The sequence below is a fragment of the Triticum dicoccoides genome, chromosome 2A (genome assembly GCF_002162155.2).
Source record: "Triticum dicoccoides isolate Atlit2015 ecotype Zavitan chromosome 2A, WEW_v2.0, whole genome shotgun sequence".
Taxonomy (NCBI): Eukaryota; Viridiplantae; Streptophyta; class Magnoliopsida; order Poales; family Poaceae; genus Triticum; species Triticum dicoccoides.
This window is the reverse complement of record NC_041382.1, coordinates 91,554,192-91,575,172: the sequence shown is the minus strand read 5'-3', so window position 1 is coordinate 91,575,172 and position 20,981 is coordinate 91,554,192. Positions and strand designations below refer to the sequence as shown.

The following is a 20,981-nucleotide window of genomic DNA, read 5'->3' as shown; positions in this document are numbered from 1 at the left end:
CTTCTTATATTACATTTTAGACAAGAAAAAAAATACATTTTTGTATAAAGAGCAAACTACTCTATTATTTTTATTTTGTTTTGATTTCCCTTCCACAACTATTCTTTAAAAAAATTAAAACTCATGATTTTATTTTTTATAAAAGGAAAAACCTATTTTTTTAAGTGGGAAAATATTATGTGTGTTCTTGGAGAATTTTGAACTTCCGCGGTTTTTATTTTTGAACTTATCTGATTTTATTTTTTATTTTTTCAAGTAAGATAAATGCCTAAGTTGTGAGAACATGAGTAAGCTAGCACACTTTTTGTTTTTTGAAACTAGTAAGGTAGCACACTCTATACCATTGTACAGTGAGCATTTGTATTGCATGTCCAAAGAAGTACTACTTCAGTCAACAATAAGGAAAACAAGAAATATAATCACTTCTTTTTGTGTACACATCAACAAACAGGTGGGGATCAACTCCAAATAACAAACAAAAATGTGAAAAGAAAATTGCACACTTTCTTGAACTGAACATTTGAATCTAGCAGACTTTGCCTTGCAAACTTCCTGATGAATGATATTTTTTATCTATGCATTTTCTCAGCAGGATGTTTTCTCCACTAAATCTGATGTTCGAACATTCTAGACGATGGTTAAACTTCCAAATTATTTTCTAAAGTACATACTTTTTTATTTGTATGTGAACCCGTTCTTGACAACAATTAACTTCATGTCCTTTTTGTTAGTACATCTATTGCCGTGGCAACTAGGGGCCACCATATGTGTTGCTTCCTTTATTTTATTTTACTAAAAATGAATTGCTCCTTTATTTTAATTTGAACCTCTTGGTTTTATATTCTAGACATGGAAAAATACATTTTTTGTAAAGATCTAACTACTTTGTTATTTTAATTTTGTTTCGACTTCCCTTCCACAATTATTCTAGTTTTTAATTTGAAATTCTTGATTTTATTTTTTAGAAACAGGGAAATTTTGATTTTTTAAATAGGAAAATATTATGGTGTGTTCTTGGAGATTTCGAACTTCTGTGGTTTTTACTTTTGAACTTACGTGAACATTTGTTTTATTTTTTCCAAGTGAGATAAAGCCTAAGTTTTGAGAATATGAGTAAGCAAGTACACTCTATATTGTTGTACAATGAACATTTGTACCGCACATGTCCAAAAAAGTACAACTTCACTTAACAATAAAGAAGAAAAAGATAATCAGTTCTTTTTGTATACATATTAACAAACAGGTGTGGCTCAACTCGAAATAACAAACAATAATGTAAAAAGCCCACACACTTTCTTGAACCGAACGTGTGAATCTACCGGACTTTGGCTTGCAAACTTCTCGATGAATGATATTTTTTATCTATGCATTTTCTCAACTGGAAGCGTGTCTTTTGTGCGTTAGTGTGAGCGAGGAGCAGCAACAACAAGACGGAGCAGCAACTGTGTGGTGCAAACATGACATGCTAAGGGCTGCGGAAGCAGGCACACAAATAGTGGTAGCTTATGTGCACCAAAGCTATAAAATACTCCCTCCGTCCCATAAATAAGATCATTTTGCAAGTTTTTTTACCTTGTAAAATGTGTTGGGGAACGTAGTATTTCAAAAAAATTGGCTACGCACACGCAAGATCCATCTAGGTGATGCATAGCAACGAGAGGGGAGAGTGTTGTCCACGTACCCTCGTAGACCGTAAGCAGAAGCGTTATGACAACGCGGTTGATGTAGTCGTACGTATTCACGATCCGCCCGATCCTAGCACCGAAGGTACGACACCTCCGCGATATGCACACATTTAGCTCAGTGACGTCCCACGAACTATAGATACAGATGAGTGTCGAGGGAGAGCTTCGTCAGCACAACGGCGTGATGACGATGATGATGAAGTTACTGACGCGGGGCTTTGCCTAAGCACTACAACGATATGACCGAGGTTGAAATCTGTGGAGGGGGGCACCGCATACGGCTAAACAATCAACTTGTGTGTTCTAGGGTGCCCCCCTCCCCACGTATATAAAGGAGGGAGGGGGAGGCCGGACGGCCCTCTCTAGGCGCACCAAGGGGGAGGAGTCCTCCTCCTAGTAGGAGTAGGACTCCCCCCTTTCCTAGTCTAACTAGGAAAAGAAGGAAGAGGGAGAAGGAGAAAGGAAAGGGGGCCGCCCTCCCCCCCCCCAATTAGGATTGGGCTTGGGGAGGGGGCGCCCCCACCTAGGCCACCTTGTCCTCTATCACACGAAGGCGCATTAAGGCCCATACACTCCCAGGGGGGTTCCGGTAACCCCCCGGTACTCCGGTAAATGCCCGAACTCACCCAGAACCATTCCGCTGTCCAAACATAGCCTTCCAATATATCGATCTTTATGTATCGACCATTCCGAGACTCCTCTTCATGTCCGTGGTCATATCCGGGACTCCGAACTATCTTCGATACATCAAAACACATAAACTCATAATACCGATCGTCACCGAACATTAAGCGCGCGGACCCTACGGGTTCGAGAACTATGTAGACATGACCGAGACTCATCTCCAGTCAATAACCAATAGCGGAACCTGGATGCTCATATTGGTTCCTACATATTCTACGAAGATCTTTATCGGTCAAACCGCATAACAACATACGTTGTTCCCTTTGTCATCGGTATGTTACTTGCCCGAGATCCGATCGTCAGTATCTCAATACCTAGTTCAATCTTGTTACCGGCAAGTCTCTTTACTCGTTCCGTAATGCAACATCCCGTAACTAACTCATTAGTCACATTGCTTGCAAGGGTTATAGTGATGTGCATTATCGAGAGGGCCCAGAGATACCTCTCCGATACACGGAGTGACAAATCCTAATCTCGATCTATGCCAACTCAACAGACACCATCAGAGACACCTGTAGAGCATCCTTATAGTCACCCAGTTACGTTGTGACATTTGATAGCCACTAGTAGAAAACAGGGCTTTGGTCCAGGCCGGGTCAGCCCATTAGTCCCGGTTCAGTCCAGAACCAGGACCAATGGGGGCATTGGTCCCGGTTCGTGAGCCCAGGGGGCCGGCCGGGCCACGTGGGCCATTGGTCCCGGTTCATCTGGACCTTTTGGTCCCGGTTGGTGGGATGAACCGGGACCAATGGGCCTCGCTCCTGGCCCACAACCATTGGTCCCGGTTCGTGCCTCAAACCGGGACTAAAGATTAGACCTTTAGTCCCGGTTTGAGGCACGAACCGGGACTAATGGGGTTGAGACCTTTAGTCCCGGTTCGTGCCACGAACCGGTACTAAAGGTCCCATTTTCAAACTCTACCCCCCTGGATCGCCTTTTCAGTTTTAAAAAAAATAAAAGAAAATGATGGAAATGTCAAAAAAAATAAAAGAAAATAAGTTTCCCATGTGATATGTGGTCTAGTTGTTAGGAAAATTTGCAAATGTGAACTTTGACTTTATTTGCAAAATCTCTCTGAAATTTGTAAAAATGGGCATAACTTTTGCATACTAACTCGGATGAAAAAGTTTTTTATATGAAAAATCATCTACTCGAAAAGTTACATCCGAATTTATAAGGGGGAACCCCGTTAAACATTTTCAAAATCCTCAAAAACCTAATAGAAAAAAGTTACGGGGCTTTTAAGATCTAGAGTGAAAAAATAAAAAAAAATTGAAACAGTGGGCAAACTGTGGTCAAACAATGGTCAAACTAATTATTCTAGAATATTAGTGTTACTAAATAATTATTTCTGTTATTTCAATTTTGGTCAAATCTGGTCAAACTGTGGTCAAACAATGGTCAAACTAATTATTCAAGAAATATTAGTGTTACTAAATAATTATTGTTTTTTAAAACAATAGTTTCAAAATAAAACTATGAAATGTGTCACTTCATGCTCAAGCAAAATTCCTGAAGGTTAATAGGATTGACATCTTAGTATTGTTAGGAAAACAACAAGTGCAGACTTGGAGCGAGGGAGAATAGAACTCGGAAGTTAAGCGTGCTCAGGCAGGGGGAGTGGGAGGATGGGTGACCCTTCGGGAAGTTAGATGATTTGGAATGATGAGGGGTGATTAGAGGTTAAATTGAGAAGTGATGAGGGGTGGTGATTACAGACTAGAGGTTAAAATAATTCAGAAATTTGAAAATAAAAAAAATTCAAAAAAATTCAAAAAAAATCATAAAATTTCCAACCGGGACTAAAGGTGGAGCTCCACGTGGCCGCGCCCTTTAGTCCCGGTTCTGGATTGAACCGGGACTAAAGGGATAGGCATTAGTACCGACCCTTTAGTCCCGGTTCCAGAACGGGGACTAAAGGCCCTTATGAACCGGGACTGAAGGCCCTTTTTCTACTAGTGAGCACACTAAGTGTTCCTCCGGTATTCGGGAGTTGCATAATCTCATAGTCATAGGAACATGTATAAGTTATGGAGAAAGCAATAGCAGTAAACTAAAGGATTAAAGTGCTAAGCTAACGGATGGGTCAAGTCAATCACATCATTCTCTAATGATGTGATCCCTTTCATCAAATGACAACTCTTTGTCCATGGCTAGGAAACTTAATCATCTTTGATTAACGAGCTAGTCAAGTAGAGGCATACTAGTGACACTCTGTTTGTCTATGTATTCACACATGTACTGAGTTTTCAGTCAATACAATTCTAGCATGAATAATAAACATTTATCATGATATAAGGAAATATAAATAATAACTTTATTATTGCCTCTAGGGCATATTTCCTTCAAAATGGTCTTATATTATGGACGGAGGAGGTAGAAGACACGAAGACACATCAGCTGGGCATTGGGCGGTTAAAAAGAGTTGATTGTGCTTGCACTGAAATACGAAACTACACAAAATAGTTTTCGTTGACGCATTAACACGAACATTTGAAGTGCATCCTACAGTGCCGTGTGCTCCTCGCCAGTGGCTACACCACTCGCCTTTTGGCCCTAGAAGTATCGAAGGAGAGGTGAAGTGGAGCTTTTTTTAGAGCATCAGGAGGGGCAAAGCCCTCCCGGTTCCATATTTATATATGAAACCAGCGAAAAAGGTTCACAAAGAAACTCAGGTTTTGTTATGGAGCTACCTATAGTAGAAAATAAAAGAAACTGAGGAAAGCAGCTGAACCGCCGCATGGAAACCGCGTCCCAAGTTTTGCTCAAAAGCAGGAGCAAAAGGGGATAGAGATACTAATTGTTTTAGGTTCCTATTACATACGACTTTCCTTAGATTTTAACAGGTAACTTCGAGGCCCAGGGCCAGATCCTCCAGCGCCCCTGTCTTGAATTTGGTCTTCTTTAGAGGTGAAGGCTCCGAAGACTATGGCAGTTCCTGTGGTGTGGACGGGTTGAGCATGGTTAGCTTCCTGTTCCTGGCAGAAGGGGGGATGCTCAACGCCCCAAGCTCGCCCAGAGTGAGCCTAGTGAGCACCCCTGTCGGGTCCAAACTTGTTATCCCATTGTCACCGAAAGGGGGTTTGGAGCATTGTCGAGACCCATTGGATGAAGGCATCTATCTTGGAAGGTAGTCCTCCTTGAACAGAATCTTCCATTTCCTGATCATCTAGAGGATTCGTCTCCAAACATGTTTAACATCAGACTAGATAGCATTTTCAAACACATCCGCATTTCTAATTTTTCCAGATCCCCCACGTGATACAAGCACAATGTTTCTTGCTAGCAGGCCAAAATCTAGCTACAGACAGATAGTCTTGTCCAACAGGTATATCAAGGGAAATAGAGACATCTTTCCAGATGCTTTTAGCAACAACACAACTGAAAAAAGGTGATCAATACTCTCATGATCAGCGCAAGGTTTTCCCATATTTCTTTTTTCCAAATTATATCTAGTCATCAGCTTGTTGTGTGCCAATAGCTAGAGAAAAATTTGGACTCTAGGGGGGAGACCACAGACCAAACAGAGGGGATATAGATGGGTTGAACCACTCTAAAATTGATAATACTATATAAGGAAGTGGTTGTATACACCCCCTTGGAGTCATGCTGCCAGATGAGAGCATCATCATCTCCGGTGTAAGAGACGCTATGGAGGATTTACTCGATGCACATCTAGGATTCCAGCAGCTTATCAGAAAAGGTTCTCCTAAAAGACAGTTTAATAGTGTTCCCATCCCACACCTCAAAGAGAGTGACAGTGTTGTTCACAAATAGTGTAGATTGGCCAAAATTGCATAGAGAGGGGGGAAGTGCCAAACCAGATATCTTCCCAAAAGTTAATTTTCTTTACATCGCCTACCTGCCATCTATAACCAAATTTCATATCTTTACACAGGCCCAAAGCACCCATTGCCAGAATTTAGACGGGTTGGGGGTTTTGCTAGCAAAAATGTTTGGGGAGTTTTTGATATATTTCTTATCAACAATAGTCCTCCAAATGTTGCCCTCATCTTTAATATGTCTTTTTACCCAATTCCCTAGTAGGCACAAGTTAACATCTCTAAGGTTGGGCACTCCCAAACCTCCATGCTTTTCTGCATACACACTAGGTGCCAGTTAGCCAAGTGTAGTTTCCTATTCCCCTCAAAATCATTCCACATACAATGGGCTAGCTGAGTATTTATCAAATCTAGTGCCCACTTTGGGAATTTGAAGAAGGAGAGCAGGTATACCGAAATGTTAGTGAGGCATGCCTTAATTAGAGTAAGTCTAGCAGAGTAGGACAGGAGTTTTCCCCTCCAGCCGACCATCCTTTTTAAATTTTTGTCTATGATAGGCCGGATGTCCTCTCTCCTTAGTTTATCATAATGGAGTGGGATCGCGGGATATTTAATAGGCAGCTTCCCTATGGTGCAACCAAAAATGTCAACAAAGGATGCAGATCTGTCTGCATCCATTCCCAAAATGATTAGTTCACTCTTGGCATATTTGATCCTCATGCCTGAGACTTGCTCAAAGCAGTATAGGACATTTTCATATTGTTAGTTTTCTCCAGATTATTTTCTAAGAAAAGCATGGTGTCATCTGCATATTGGAGGCAGATGACACCTCCTGGAAGAAAGTCAGGGCAAAGCCCACTAACCAGATTATTTTGGGCTGCTTTATATAGCATCCTAGTAAGAACATCTACTATCAGATTAAAAAGTAAGGGGGGGATGGGGTCCCCCTGCCTATGCCCTTTCCTTGTGACAAAGAAGTTGCCTTCTACACCATTAGCTTAACCCCTACAGATCCTCCATGTGTTATCTGCTTAATTCATTGGATCCAAAATACCTTGGATTATTAAAAGTATTGCAAAATTTTGAAAATAGGAATATTTTAAAAAAGGTTAGAAAATTAACATATGAATGAATTTCAATTTTTCATAAATTTGAAAAAACTCACAAATTTAAAAAATGTTCATAAACTTTAAAAATATTTATGAATTTGAAAAAGTTCATGAGTTTTTTAAAAATATTTTGGAATTTTAGAAAATATCCATAATTTTTGTAATGCTCACGAATTTTAATAAATGTTCATGAATTAAAATCTGAAAAGGAAAATTAAAAAATAGAAAAGAGAAGACCCAAAAAACAGACAAAAAACCCTCAACCAATGACACACACCCTTACAGGTGACGCCCTGCAACCCCTATAGCCCTCGGCGCATCAAAAGGCTTCAAATCTTGGGTGCTTTGTATCTTAGTAGATATAGATCAATTAGAAATAGCAGTACATGACACCAAAATGGAATGTACATGTGTCCCCAGACAAGAACAGTTATGACTATGATGAGAGATACTCTCTTGGATTAGCCTACATATGTATTAGTGTGCTTGGTCATGGTAATTTACTTTTGTACACTGTTTTCTTCAATTGTAGCTACAAGGGCTGGACAACGGGTTTGGCGACCAATTCATGCACAAGGCAGCAGGCTTTTTCTATGTGAGTTAAACATGTCTACCCGTGCACGTACATCCAAATGAGAAGAGGCTTTGACTTTTGTACAACCGGGGCGATACAACTGGCAAAGCCAGATTTAGAATAGCGCAAGTAGCTATTAACTTCCTGTACTAGTACATTACTGGAGTAGAAGATATGAGTATATGCTAACATTCTCATTCAATCATTTCGGTTAATTCCCCGCAAAAAAAATCATTTCGGTTAATTGACTTGGTGCAGCTTTAGTGGGTTGCATAACTTAAGACTCCACCATCGTGCGGATCAATAAATGCCATTGCTCGCCGAGCTCGCCTACGCCTTGAGAAGCGATGGCGGAAGTCCTCGCCGAGCACCGCATACAGATGCCGGCGCCGCCGGCGGCGCGTGCCGGCATGTCCACCGCGCCGGAGAAACTGCTGAATCGCTTCGTGCACTTGGTCGCTCTGATTGAAAGGTTTGGCAACGCGCTGGGCACGCTGGCGTTCACGTGGGCAACCGTCGTCCTGCTCGGCGGCTACCCGGCTGAGCTCCGCCGGTAGGATGACTTCTGGTTTACGATAACCATAGTTTTCCTGGAAGCCGCCAGGTATGTTTTTTCTTTCTTTGATGAAGCAAATAATAAGATGGCGGCCTTTACAGCTATATTCTCTCGATTATAAGTGAAACAAAACGGTGCCGCACTTGCAAAAGAAAAGAAAAGGTGATCCAGTAGGTAGTGTTTTTTTCTTTGAGAAAGAGAGGTTCCTCTATGATTTCCATTATTAGAAATCACCAAGTCTTACAACTGACACCAGGCCATTGCCAACTTACATTACAGGAGCAAATCATAGAAAGAATTCCTTATTTAACACTATCTTAAAATTGAATTCCCTATTTAACACTGCCAAAATATTTCTTTCCTATCTATCATTGACTCTAAATTTTATTCCCAATATAACACTTTCGTCAATTTTTTGAGCTAACAGTGTTAAATGGCGCTTGAAATGACAATACTACCCTTGGCACTAGTATATCACCAAAATCTCTTTTCCCCGGTGCCTCTGCTAGTTTTATAGAACGCTAAAAGAAATTATCGAAGGGCTGCACACGTACGTTCAAAAGCTCGCTGCTTCATTAATCAGTGCACGCACGTCTAGCCGTACGTGACACACGTACATGTGAAAGGCTAGCTTGCTGGATCGATCAACTCCGCTCTCCCGGCGGAACGAACGAAAACACGACGTGCTGCCACTGGCTCCGGCAGGTGCGGCACAGTCTGCTAAACTCCAACTTGCATACAAATTACAGAACACTTCTTGTCGCCGTGCCCACGTACCACTAGAGCCTGGCCTATCAGCCTATCAGGTAAGCTTAGGCAAATTAGTTTTAGCACAACCTTTTGGCCACACCGACTCGTGTTATCCCACCTTTAAATATGACACAGAAATATAGGGGCAGATTGGCTAGATGTTTGAGGGCAAAATTGTCATTTCATACATAATTTAACACCGTTAGCTTAAATATTGTACATATGTGTTATATTGGGAACAAAATTTAGAGTTGATGTCATAGAGGGAAGAAATATTTTTTCGGTGTTAAATAGGGCATCCAATTTTAAGACAATGTTAAATAAGAAATTCTCTCCAAATCCTACGATGCACACTCCTTGAAGATGCAAAAGAGCCAATCCCACAGCCTCCGTCCTTTGAAGTGCAGATTTTTACCCAATCTAAGAAACTGACTAGGTTTCACAAACGCAAAACGCAACCACCCAGCACAGCCCTGAGAAATCCCACAAGCCGAGTTCTCCAGGACGACTCAAGCAAAAACAACCAGAACATCAAGTTCAGAACAAACGATAACTAGTAGCATAACCCCCAACAGTTCAGACTGAAGAAATAAGACAGGAGCTACATGTATAGATCGATGACAGAATAAATCTCCCACAAGGCTTTCACCAGTGTGAAGAAACTTCAGAAGATCACGTCGCCGCAGTCCTGCGAACGGCTCTCCATCCCAGCACCGCCCTGAAGATTTCTGCTGCCACTAGTACAACTTTTTTTATGCCCTCCGTCATTATTCTTCGTCTTCTTGGGTTTATCTGCAATATAAGCCAATCATGAAGCATCTTGATCATCAGATTCATTGGTACACAGGGATCATAAACCCTGTTTTTATCGAAAACCACCCTATTTCTAAGCTTCCAAATTATCCAGAAGACAGCTGCAATCCCTACAGTCACGAGGGATTTCTCATCTTTGTTAAATTGTTTCAACCATACCCCAAATAGATCATGCAAATTATCAGAAACTTGTTTCAAGTTAAAAGCAAACTGTGTAACATTCCACATCATTTTTGCCATAGAACACTTAAAAAACAGATGGTCCACACTCTCATCTTGCATGCAAAAGGGGAAAGTTTTCTCTCTAACCCACCCTCTACGAATCAAATTATCTCTAGTCAAAATACTGTTTCTCAATACTACCCACATAAAGACTTTCAATCTAGGTGGCATTTTAGTCTTCCATAAGAACTTATGTGGATATTTGACCCTATTCTCAATCAGAAATCTGTAATAAGATTTAACAGTGTATATCCCTTTTCTGTCCAGGGTCCAAACAATATTATCTCTATCATTATTTAGCACCACACTCCGACAACTGTCTTTAATGTGGTCCCAAAGTTCCAAAGAATCCCCATATAGGGTTCTTCGGAAGGCAACATTATCCAAAACTTTATCAAATATATATTTAACCGATTTTTCGTATCAAAGCATATGCTATAAAGCCTAGGAAAGACATCCTTCAGGGCTCTATTATTAATCCGCCTATCTTCCCAAAATCTTACACTTTCCCCATTCCCAATCTCAAACCTCCACAAAGCCAGGAAGTGATCTTTATGTTTAATAAGCTCCATCCAGTAAATAGTTTAGCTTGTCCTCTTAGAGGAACAAAGCCAAAAACTAAAGAGCCCACATGCATGCGCAGAGTACAGTTCCTGATGTCCAGTACAGTTGTCCCGATATATGTATTGCCCAAAATACAGATATTTTATAGGTTTTGTATATTGCCTGACAATTGGCTGCGGCCAGGGGTTGAAAGTGGCCGTGGATAATTCAAAATAGCCGATATTTGTATTCGAGAAAATTCTTATTCATATCCGAAACATCCGCATCCGAACTAAATTGGAAATGGAAATGGAAGGTGTCCGGATTTATTTTGCAAATTCAAATACAAATATGGTATGGAATTTTGACACAAATATGCATATGGATATGGATATATCCGTATCCAAATAAAATTACGTGAACTAATTTGAGAAATACTTGTCCCAATATGCCAATTATCCAACATACAAGCCTAAGAAGTGGTCAAACTTTACTTTTTGTATGACTAAACTTAGAAATTAGTACGCATCATAGTAGTATTTATTCATAAACCTGTCTATAATTGGCTTACTGTATGTTGCAAGTTGATTATTTGTTGTCACATAACTATTGACTTATTTTATTTAACTAATATGCCGTTACTATTTGTATTCGTTCCGAATTGAGTAAACAACCAATGTGTATCCGTATTCAAGTAACATCCTCACCACATTCGCATCCAATAACATCCGTATTCGCATTTGTATTTGTTTTGAAAATATGAAAATGGAAGTTGGAAGAGCAGTATCCCATCCGCATCCGATCCGTTTCCCCCCTAGCTGCAGCACAAATCCTATGTCGCTGAAGAGGAGGATGTTCCTCTCCTTCAGATGCTACATGCATGCAACCTGAACTAGATGACTGCTTAGGTCTTAGGGCTCATCAATTGCCAACAAACGCCTCCCGTTATGTTGGCAGCCTTGCCTTCGCCCCGTTGGGTCTATATCGAACATTTTTCATTCTTTGTTTCTGGTACTATTTGTTGCAAACGATTTAATGGCTTCAGTTAGTTAAAGTCGGGCAAGCGCCTCCTTTCTAAAATTGCCAACAAACACATCCCCAACTCTCCACTCACAACATTCCTGGCCAGTACTTGGGCATATTGTTTGATATCCTATATTAGTAGATACACCAAAGTCAACCCATTGCCAACCCGACATCCACTACTTAAAACCTTGGAGATAAACTGCTCAAAGTCCAATCAAGAAACAAGAGTTATACCAGCATAAAACATGAATTTTCCGTTGGAGCATATCTTCTAGGTTAATTGCAGTACATTCTTTTGAAGCAGTTGTCATTTTTACTATTTCAAAGGACCCAGAAAGTTGCTGCAAGCCTTAGAATAGGTAAATTTACCCCTGTCAGGGTCTTGTCAAACCATCAATACTAACTCAAACAAAATATATATGGAAACAATACGTCCCCAGTTGTACATGTTTGGCACTCAAAGTCTAGAGCTGTATTCGGGTAATTTCAGAATTCTTGTTGTATTTTAAATACATGTATATGTCATCCTTGCATTGTGGATTGCATGTTGCCTTTTTGTTTAATTATACCATCTTGTATTTATTTCAGGATGTTCAGCCGCAACAATAACCTGGATTATCGATTGTTCTTCCGTTCCAGAGGTTCTTTCAAGTCTCTTAGCTGGAATGCTATGATCTTGGTGTTATGTTTTTCCAATGTCCTAGTGTGCATTCTAATCTGGAATAAGTATGCAACAATACAAATACCAGCTTTGCCCTTGGCAGTGCTTGCGATTAGCCCATCTCTGTTTCCAGGAGCTGCACGACTACTCATATGCAATCTGCTATGCCGTGCGATGTCATTATGGAGCCCAGTTGTTGCAGTCCTATTGCTTGGTCCCTCTGCACCATATAGCTTCGATGAGGATTTCAACATTCACAAACTCAGTTTCAAAAACTCAATCGCCAAGCTGACAATGTATCTGGTATTATTTGTGGTCGTGCTCCTAGCGACAATCAGCAGGCTGCAATTCCCAGGTATCATGAAACTAGTAGACTTGACTCTCGGCAGGAGAATAATATATTGGCGTCGAGTTATTCTAAACTTGTGCATGCTAGCTGCAGTAGCGATGTTTGTGTTCACTTTTGAAGGCGTCGGATGGATTGTGATTCTCATATTTAAATTATGTGGCCTAGTAGTAATAGTGTCATTCGGAAACCTCCAGATTCCAGCAGCAGTATTGCGCATCGTGCTGGCACTAGTACGCCTTAAAGCACAAAGCTACTACGGCCATGATGAACATGTTGACAAGAAAATCCTTGGGGACAAGACAAACCTCGTGCCATCTCTCAATATCTTCTACGGGATGGTGCTTGGCCAGGGAATACTTTACATTGTTGCCTGCATCCTTGATGTCTTTTCATGCATCCTCCTGAGATGCCTCGCCCGTGGTGCTAGATTCAGAGGTCCCCGGGCAGTGGAATATGTCAATTTGTACTATGCCTATGCCTTTGAGAAATGCATGGACGGCGCTGTGTTTGCCCGAAAGAAGATCAGCCTCATCGCATTTGCAATGGATTCTTTAAAGTCAGACTCACCCAAGATGCAGCTCTATGGACTTCGCATGTTGCACATTTTCCTAAAAAATGAACCTATCAAGACCAAAGCCATCTCAAAACTAGCGACTTCCACGAAGACAGTAACTGTCTTATTCAACATGTTGGGCTGGACAAGTGAAGGAGATGCAAATATTAGATCATTTGCCGCGAAGGTCATAGCTGAGCTTGCTGGTAGCCTCCGAGTTGTCTCTGTCCCTGGGGCAATGCAGCTCATAGCCTCACTTCTTGATACTGTTCACCAGCAGAAAATAAAGGATCCTCTCCTAGACATTGGTAGCCTAGAGGCAGAACAAGATACCCTGATTCAGCAAGTTGCCATGGACGAACAGAGGACACCCATGCTTAAATGGTTGAAACAGATGGCAGTATATTGTTTGGTTCCAAGGGAGGAGCCATCTAACATGGATGGACAAAACTCATGTACACTCAGATGCTGGAAGCAGATACCAAATGCTGGTATATTCCAGAGGAGGAGCCATCAACGGACCAGGATCTGCTCCCTGTACTGGGCATGTTAATTCTTGACACTCTTGCTAGCTTTGATATTGAGAACCGTGTAGAAATCAACAGATCAACAGGCCTCATTTCAAAGATCATAGATTTCACAAGCAACAGAACTGACATGACCAATATTAGTGAGACAGACCAGGCACTGCTGAAAGGTTCATCGTTGAAACTGCTGAGAAGACTTGCAAGTACTCGAGGGAAGTTTGGGGTAACTTTGCGACAGGAGATTTCAGAACATCCCTTCCTTTTGAGCAACCTTGCAGCGATCTTGGAAGACAGTGGGAGCAGCCAAGAACTTAGGGAGCTAACAACAGAAATCCTTAGAAACATTTCCATGGATGCAAACACAAGGGACGAGATCGGGAAGATTCGGGTGATCATTAGCAGGTTGATGCATGCATTTCTTAACCGAGAAGCAGCCTCAAGTACATATTCAGATAAGTTACGAAAGGTCGCCGGGCAAGCCCTGGCAGTGCTAGCAATGGACAGTGCGAATAACTGTTTGGTTATGTTAGCCGAACCAGGGTATGTATTCATCAAGGAGCTCGCATTTATGATCCATGGGGACATGTACAGGTACGTAGCAGCAAGCTTGTTGCGAAGTATGTGCATGCATGCTCAACCTAAGTTCAACAACTCCGAACTGAAGGAGTTCTCTCACATCTTGCGAGAGGTGAGCCCTGACAAGTAAAATTAGATGTTGCACCTGTTGTTGCTATTGAAGTGTATATGTGGATTGCCTAGGCTCTTTCACTAGTTCGGACTTTTGGTTGCATTAGCTAGTGCATGAAGCTTACACATGGTATCAGAGCCCATTGTCTTAAGTTCGAGTCCTGGCTTTCGCAATTTATCCAAAAGATTGTCGTTGCTCCCCTTTGTCCATGTATAGGCCTCTTGAGCCATACCTCTGAGTCTATCCATGTGTTGACTTTCCGCGTCGCACGTGAGAGGGGGTGTTGAAGTGTATATGTGGATTGCCTGACCTTTTTCATATCAGTTCAAATTTTTTGTCGCGTTGGCTAGTGCATGAAGCTTAACAGTTGCGGCATTTCCTATCTCACAAATTGTTAAAGAAAAATGCATGAATTCATTTTTTTTCTAACTATGGACATTTCTTGGCACGGACATGCACATCATTCATGATATAGTTTATGTCATGCAACTAAGTCATTTCAATGTTGAGAGTAATAAGAAGTAAGAAGTATGAACTGCCAAATATACATAACATAACTAGAGAAATAGATGGCGACATGGCATCATCTTGGATTACCACCTGACCATATATATATAGGTTCAGATGCAGCAGAAGTTTGCCATATTATGTTTACATCACTTAACTATTTCTATTATAGGTCTTGGAAGGAATAATGGATGCAGAAGGGGCGGAACTAGAGGTCCTTGTTGGCCTTAGTTCACAAATATGTCATGCCATTCCTGGAGACTTTGAGCGTGAACTTGAGCATGGTCAGATTAAAGAAAGATTTATAAACAGACTTGTCTGTGCACTTAACTCAAATATGACACCTACTGCTCATTGTCCGGGAATCAGGAGGGTGATAGTTGAACATGCCATACACATAATGGAGTGCAATCCTAGCTACACCGACTGCTTTAATAAATGCTGGATGATGGAAGCACTGCTGCGGGTAGAACATACACCTTCAAGGGCTGAAAAGTACAGGTTCTTCTTGGGCGACGCAGGACTGATGGAGCACAGTGTGCCTCTCTCTGCTCTCGTGGCAAGAGCAAAGGAGCTGATGGGCCATGAGTGGCGACAAGGCATCAGCAGTGTCACTATCACCTAAACATGCATGTATTTGGATGATGTTGTACTACTGTCAATTTGCTCAACATAGTGGTGGGGTATTGATTGCAATCCAGGGATATCCCATGAATTTGGCTTGATATAAAACAGTTGGTTTGTTTTGGCAAGTCTACATTGTGTGCCATGATAAAAGCAATGTAAATAATGGTTGTATTTGCGTTGCAAGACCATGGAGAAAGAAGATGAGTTTGCTTTGTGATCTCAATGTGAAATGCCAAGTTACTTGCGCATTGTCGGTGTGTGAGTCTGCTAATTTCTCAACTGGCTAATACTGCTCCTCCTGACTAGGAGAGAACCTCGGTCATGGCTGGGTGGGAGGAGGTTCCCAAATTAGAATAACCTAATAACATGGTAAATTTTCCAATATTGAAAGTATTGACATTTCTACAATTGGCCATTAACTACACTCTCCAGAGTACCAATCTCAGAAAACCACGAACTGAACAGATTAGTATGATGAACATCGCACACTGCCAAATTCTAGTACTACTGATCAGACAATTGTAAAGAGTAAAGTGTTAGGGACCCATTGGCTTGCCCGTGGGTGGTACATGGGCCAAGCCCAGTGGTGCATTAACCAGGGTGCCCACTACAAATACAAGGGAAGCAGGCCACGAGGAGGTATCCGCGTAGGATCAGGCACGAACGGCAGCGGCTCCCTTCTCTTTCCCCTACCTCCAATTCATCTCTGTTCTTCCTGTTCCTGTAACCTCTCCCATGTAATTGCTATGCTACTGCTACAATTCATCTGTTGAAGTGACTAGTCAAGATAGATCATAGCAGGTTCCTAACATCTGCTATCAGAGCCAGTCCACCATCCTTTCCGCCCCAATTTTTTTTTCGCTAGTCATTGCCTTCTTCCTGTTCGACAGAATGACTAGCCACCAAATGTTCTCAGATCAAGTTCTCAGCATGGTCGTGGAGCAAGCGATTTACCCTATCACTACCGATGTATTGTATTCCCTCTTCGCTCCCTTTGGTGTAGAGCAGTTGGTGGTGTATCCCCAAACAAAATCAGAGGATGGAGAGCCTTTTGTAGCGGCAGATGTCCGATTCACTTCGGCGCACGCATTCGCATACTGGGATGGCCGCTGCATCTACTACCGGTGTTGTCGCCTGCAGATGTGGTGCGCTACACTCGACGTGTTGCCGGCCCCAGCGTCTACTTCGCCCACCGTCGTCAAGGACAACCGTGACACCGCCATCGACCTCACCAACTCCACCGCGGCCATCTCTGGTCATGACGGCAAGTCCGTCGGGGCCATCGACATCCCTGCGGCGGCCAGCACCAGCACGCCGCCTCACGGCCACGATACATCCCCCAAGTCTTCCCTTGACAGCGATTGCCGCGTCCCAGTCGCGGGCACGGACGAGTACACATTGGTGGCGGCAATTCCAGAAGTCGTCACCGAGCTCGCCATCTTTCCCGGCGTCCCCTCCACCACCGTCTGCCACGACCTTGCCATCGACCTCAACGCCACCACTGTTGTCTTCCCCGAGCTCACCGTCATCCGGAATGACAAGGAAGTTGAGCAGTTTCCTTCGCACACGGTCATTGAGGAGGACGCCGCTCCTGGGGTGATCATCACCGATGTTTTCACCCGGCGATTCTCTCTGGTGACAACAGTCGTGTACAACGACGCCAACAAAATTGTTGCACCTGCGGCGCCCATACTACTGACTGCGGAGTACCCGCGCTCCTGCCTTCCCGACACACCTAAGCTCTCGCTGATGGCAATGGCGTTTCAACAAGTCTGGTGGCAGTGGATGAGGCTACGGCCGACGCCGTGGCCATCGTTTTGGAGGGATCTTGCTGATGGGAATGAGGTACGATTCATGCCGTGGCCATCCTTTCTGTCAAATCATATAGCAGATAGGAATGAGATTCGACCCACTCCGTGGCCTTCGTTTGCAATAAAGGTGCCATCAGAAGTCTGTCGTGCTTGTGTTGCCCATTGCAATTTCCACGTACCTCCTGTGCATGACCCTCATACATGGATGTTCAGGGCACATCCGTTTCTGTTTCTCCAAGTGCATAACAGTAGTTTGATTAGTAGTACCTTCCTGATGGAATTAAGTCATGTTGGAAACCTTGTGTGCAATACATGGAAGCGGTGGTCCAATCTCAACGGGCATCGCATAAGGATACTCCCTGGTCTGTTCTTGTGCTTGACGTGTTTGAAACATGATGGTTCAAGTTTCAGTAAGCTTGTCACGCTCTTTCATGACAATAATTGGCTTGCGGAACTCTGTGGATGTTCTCGTACTATTGCTTATGAACTGCATCATTCAGGTCTTGCTAGTGTGGAGGTGCATCTATTTCGGAGTGTGCAGAAACTGGATGCTATGTTCGTAGAGCTGTCAAGCAATATTGGTGTTCTGTTAATGCAATTAATATATGATCTGACCTTGGGTACCACAGAACGGAGGCTAGTTGTGTTTATTGTGCAGTCCTCATATGAATTTTGTGCTCAAGATGCCCAGCCGATGTTCAGGTTCAGTCAAAAGAATGCCCAGTGGAACCTATCAAGATCATATTTTTTCTGTAATTGTCAGGCAGTACAGTTTCTAGTTGAAGGGATAGTTCAAATCATGAGATTGACAATGAAGTGGTCATATTTCAATCTAGAGGAATTTCAAGGGAGTGGCCATTTTACTAGACATTGCAGTTCTGAACAATGTGGTAATCCATATGTCCTCTTGGCATGCTTGATGGTTCAGCCTATTTGTTGTTCTGTACTAATTCCCATGGAAGAGCCCTTCAGTTATTTACATGGTGCACGGTAGCAGTCTTGGCGTCGACCAGATCAAGTAACATATATTGTTGAACATGAAAAGAAGGGTTCAGAAACAATGCATACAGACCAAGTTAAATACAAGAGTCTGCAGTCTTATTCCTGTTGTATGGTGCGGCAACTGGAAGGTGCTGAATATTTTCACCATTGTGCTCATGCCTATGATTTTTGTATGGAGAAGTGTACATTCGAGAGGAAGCTGGAGAATGGTGGGCCACATAATCTAATTCCTCTTGGCAGTGTCCACAAGAGGGGACTGCTAACTGATGCAGTAAAGCGCATAAATTGTCTAGGCTGGAGCATCCATCTGCGCTGGGTATATGTTCTATTTGAAAGCATATGGGGTGATGCATGGTTCAACCAGAGATTCAATGGGATCAATTGTCGGACAACTGATACTGATTCAGGACTTCTGAAATTATATATGAACACCAGTCCGGCCATTCTTTGTGTCCTTACTATACTTGTCGATGATTCATTACATCAATTGGTGGTTCCTATATGTTCAAGTATACAGGCTGGTGGCGATCAGATGCATCGCTATCTGGTACAGCAACTGGAAAGCGTGGAAATTATTATCAATTTCAGAACTATGCCCAGTACTGAAGCTTCAGAAACTTGTGAGTGTCAGCATCTTATATCAACCAAGGTTTATCATGAATTGTGGGATTGCTTTGAGGTTGGTTCTGGTACAAGATATCCGAAATCAGATGAAGTTTGTGCTTCTGTTATTAGCATCTTCGAGTGGGGCTCTTTTCAGAAATGGGTGTTGGGGCTCTATTTCAATAAGATGGTGATGCTCAATGCAAGTGTTTTCTTTTTCCTCTCGTCTCTGCCATATGTATATGGGAGTTCGACATGGGCATGTACCAGATGGGCATGTTTTGGGACCCCGGAGGACCGGCGGTGTTCTTGTTACTGGAGTTGACTCGACAAGCGCACCTGTGGGAAGAGTTCCTTGCTATGGGCGCAACTCTGCCATTTTCTGTTGTTGCTCTTATGTGCAAGTCTCAACTACAACAGCCAACAAGATGCTTGCCAGGCCGTTCTATCCTGGTGCTTGGACTTTATGTAACACACAGCTTCTACATGGCATCAACTAGTGCACAAGTAGATCCTCAAGAAGGGAGGGATATCAAAGACGCCTCTGCCTTCCTCTACCAAGATCCCCATGACAGCGACTACTACCTCAACCACGACCACTTCTTCGAGCTAGTTCAAATCCACCTAAACTGTGGCTACGACCACGACAACTACCACGGCGACCACAACATGATCAAGAACCTCCAAGCACCCTGGGATCCTGGCGAGCTCCTCATGTCAGCGGCTTGGGGGCAAGCCGCATTTCAAGAAGGGAGGGATGTTAGGGACCCATTGGCTTGCCCGTCGGTGGTACGTGGGCCAAGCCCAGTGGTGCATTAACCAGGGTGCCCACTACAAATACAAGGGAAGCAGGCCACGAGGAGGTACCCGCGTAGGATCAGGCACGAACGGCGGCGGCTCCCTTCTCTTTCCCCTACCTCCAGTTCATCTCTGTTCTTCCTGTTCCTGTAACCTCTCCCCTGTAATTGCTATGCTACTGCTACAATTCATCTGTTGAAGTGACTAGTCAAGATAGATCGTAGCAGGTTCCTAACATAAAGTGAACATTATTTGCCGTGATGAGAGCAACGCAAAATCGCAAATAATGGTTGCATTAGTGCTGTACAAAGGGCTGTTTTGGAAAGAAGATGAATCTGATTTTGGATTCAATGAGCACCCGTTTCAGTTCAGAACTGAAGCTCTCCGTCAGTTAGCCTGTTAGCTCAACTGGCTAAGAACCATGCAATCTGGTCAGGGATGGGGGAGCCTGAGATTAAACGGTTATGCTGCAGTACGGACCACATAGTGGCACTGTAAATTCGAGGTTACTCCAGCAGACCAGCACCCCCGAGTACTGAAATTTCTACCCATCTCACAATAAGCAGACGAACTGGGGAGATTTATGCTATGATCTATACGACCCACGCCTTCTTATTTTGGAAATAGCAGATCTATTCCCAAACTAGACCTTGGCGCCAAACAACTATTCAGGGGGGCACTCGGGCGCGCCGCGAGCAAATAACCGGAGAATTAAAGGTGCGCAGAGGAAGCGCCAACAATCGGAGGCCATAAGGCGAGCGCACCTGTCCAATTAGGAAGAGGTGACTTCCAAACGGCTGAGCCATCCCTTGCGCCGCCGGAGAGGCGGAGGCGCACCCTGCCACCCGCCGCTCTGCGAAAAAAGGCGGCCAGAAGGAGACACGCCGGGTCACCGGCGTCGAGCTTGTCGTTTTAGGGGAGGGGATATGTCTCGCCCGCAGCGAGACACGGCGAACGCTCGCCTCTAGCGACGCTGTAGTGGGCCGGCTACTTTTGTTTATATTCCGAAACAATTAAATATCCATATTTCAAAATACCCCTAAAAATCCATATTTCAAAATTACTTTACTTAAAATTTTAAATATGTTTGAAACATTAAAAAAAAGTTTAT

The 20,981-nt window shown here is 43.0% G+C and overlaps 2 protein-coding genes across 2 annotated transcripts; both read left to right on the top strand.

Moving 5' to 3' along the window:
• The first annotated feature begins 13,853 nt into the window (after positions 1–13,853).
• On the top strand, positions 13,854–15,654 carry LOC119357687. The gene is made up of 2 exons (XM_037624553.1): positions 13,854–14,522; positions 15,202–15,654. The coding sequence occupies exons 1-2, from the start codon at positions 13,854–13,856 to the stop codon at positions 15,652–15,654; spliced, it is 1,122 nt and encodes a 373-aa protein (XP_037480450.1).
• Positions 15,655–16,322: 668 nt separating this feature from the next.
• On the top strand, positions 16,323–20,070 carry LOC119353528. The gene is made up of 2 exons (XM_037620147.1): positions 16,323–17,501; positions 18,987–20,070. The coding sequence occupies exons 1-2, from the start codon at positions 16,548–16,550 to the stop codon at positions 19,395–19,397; spliced, it is 1,365 nt and encodes a 454-aa protein (XP_037476044.1). The 5' UTR covers positions 16,323–16,547; the 3' UTR covers positions 19,398–20,070.
• The last annotated feature ends 911 nt before the right edge of the window (positions 20,071–20,981 follow it).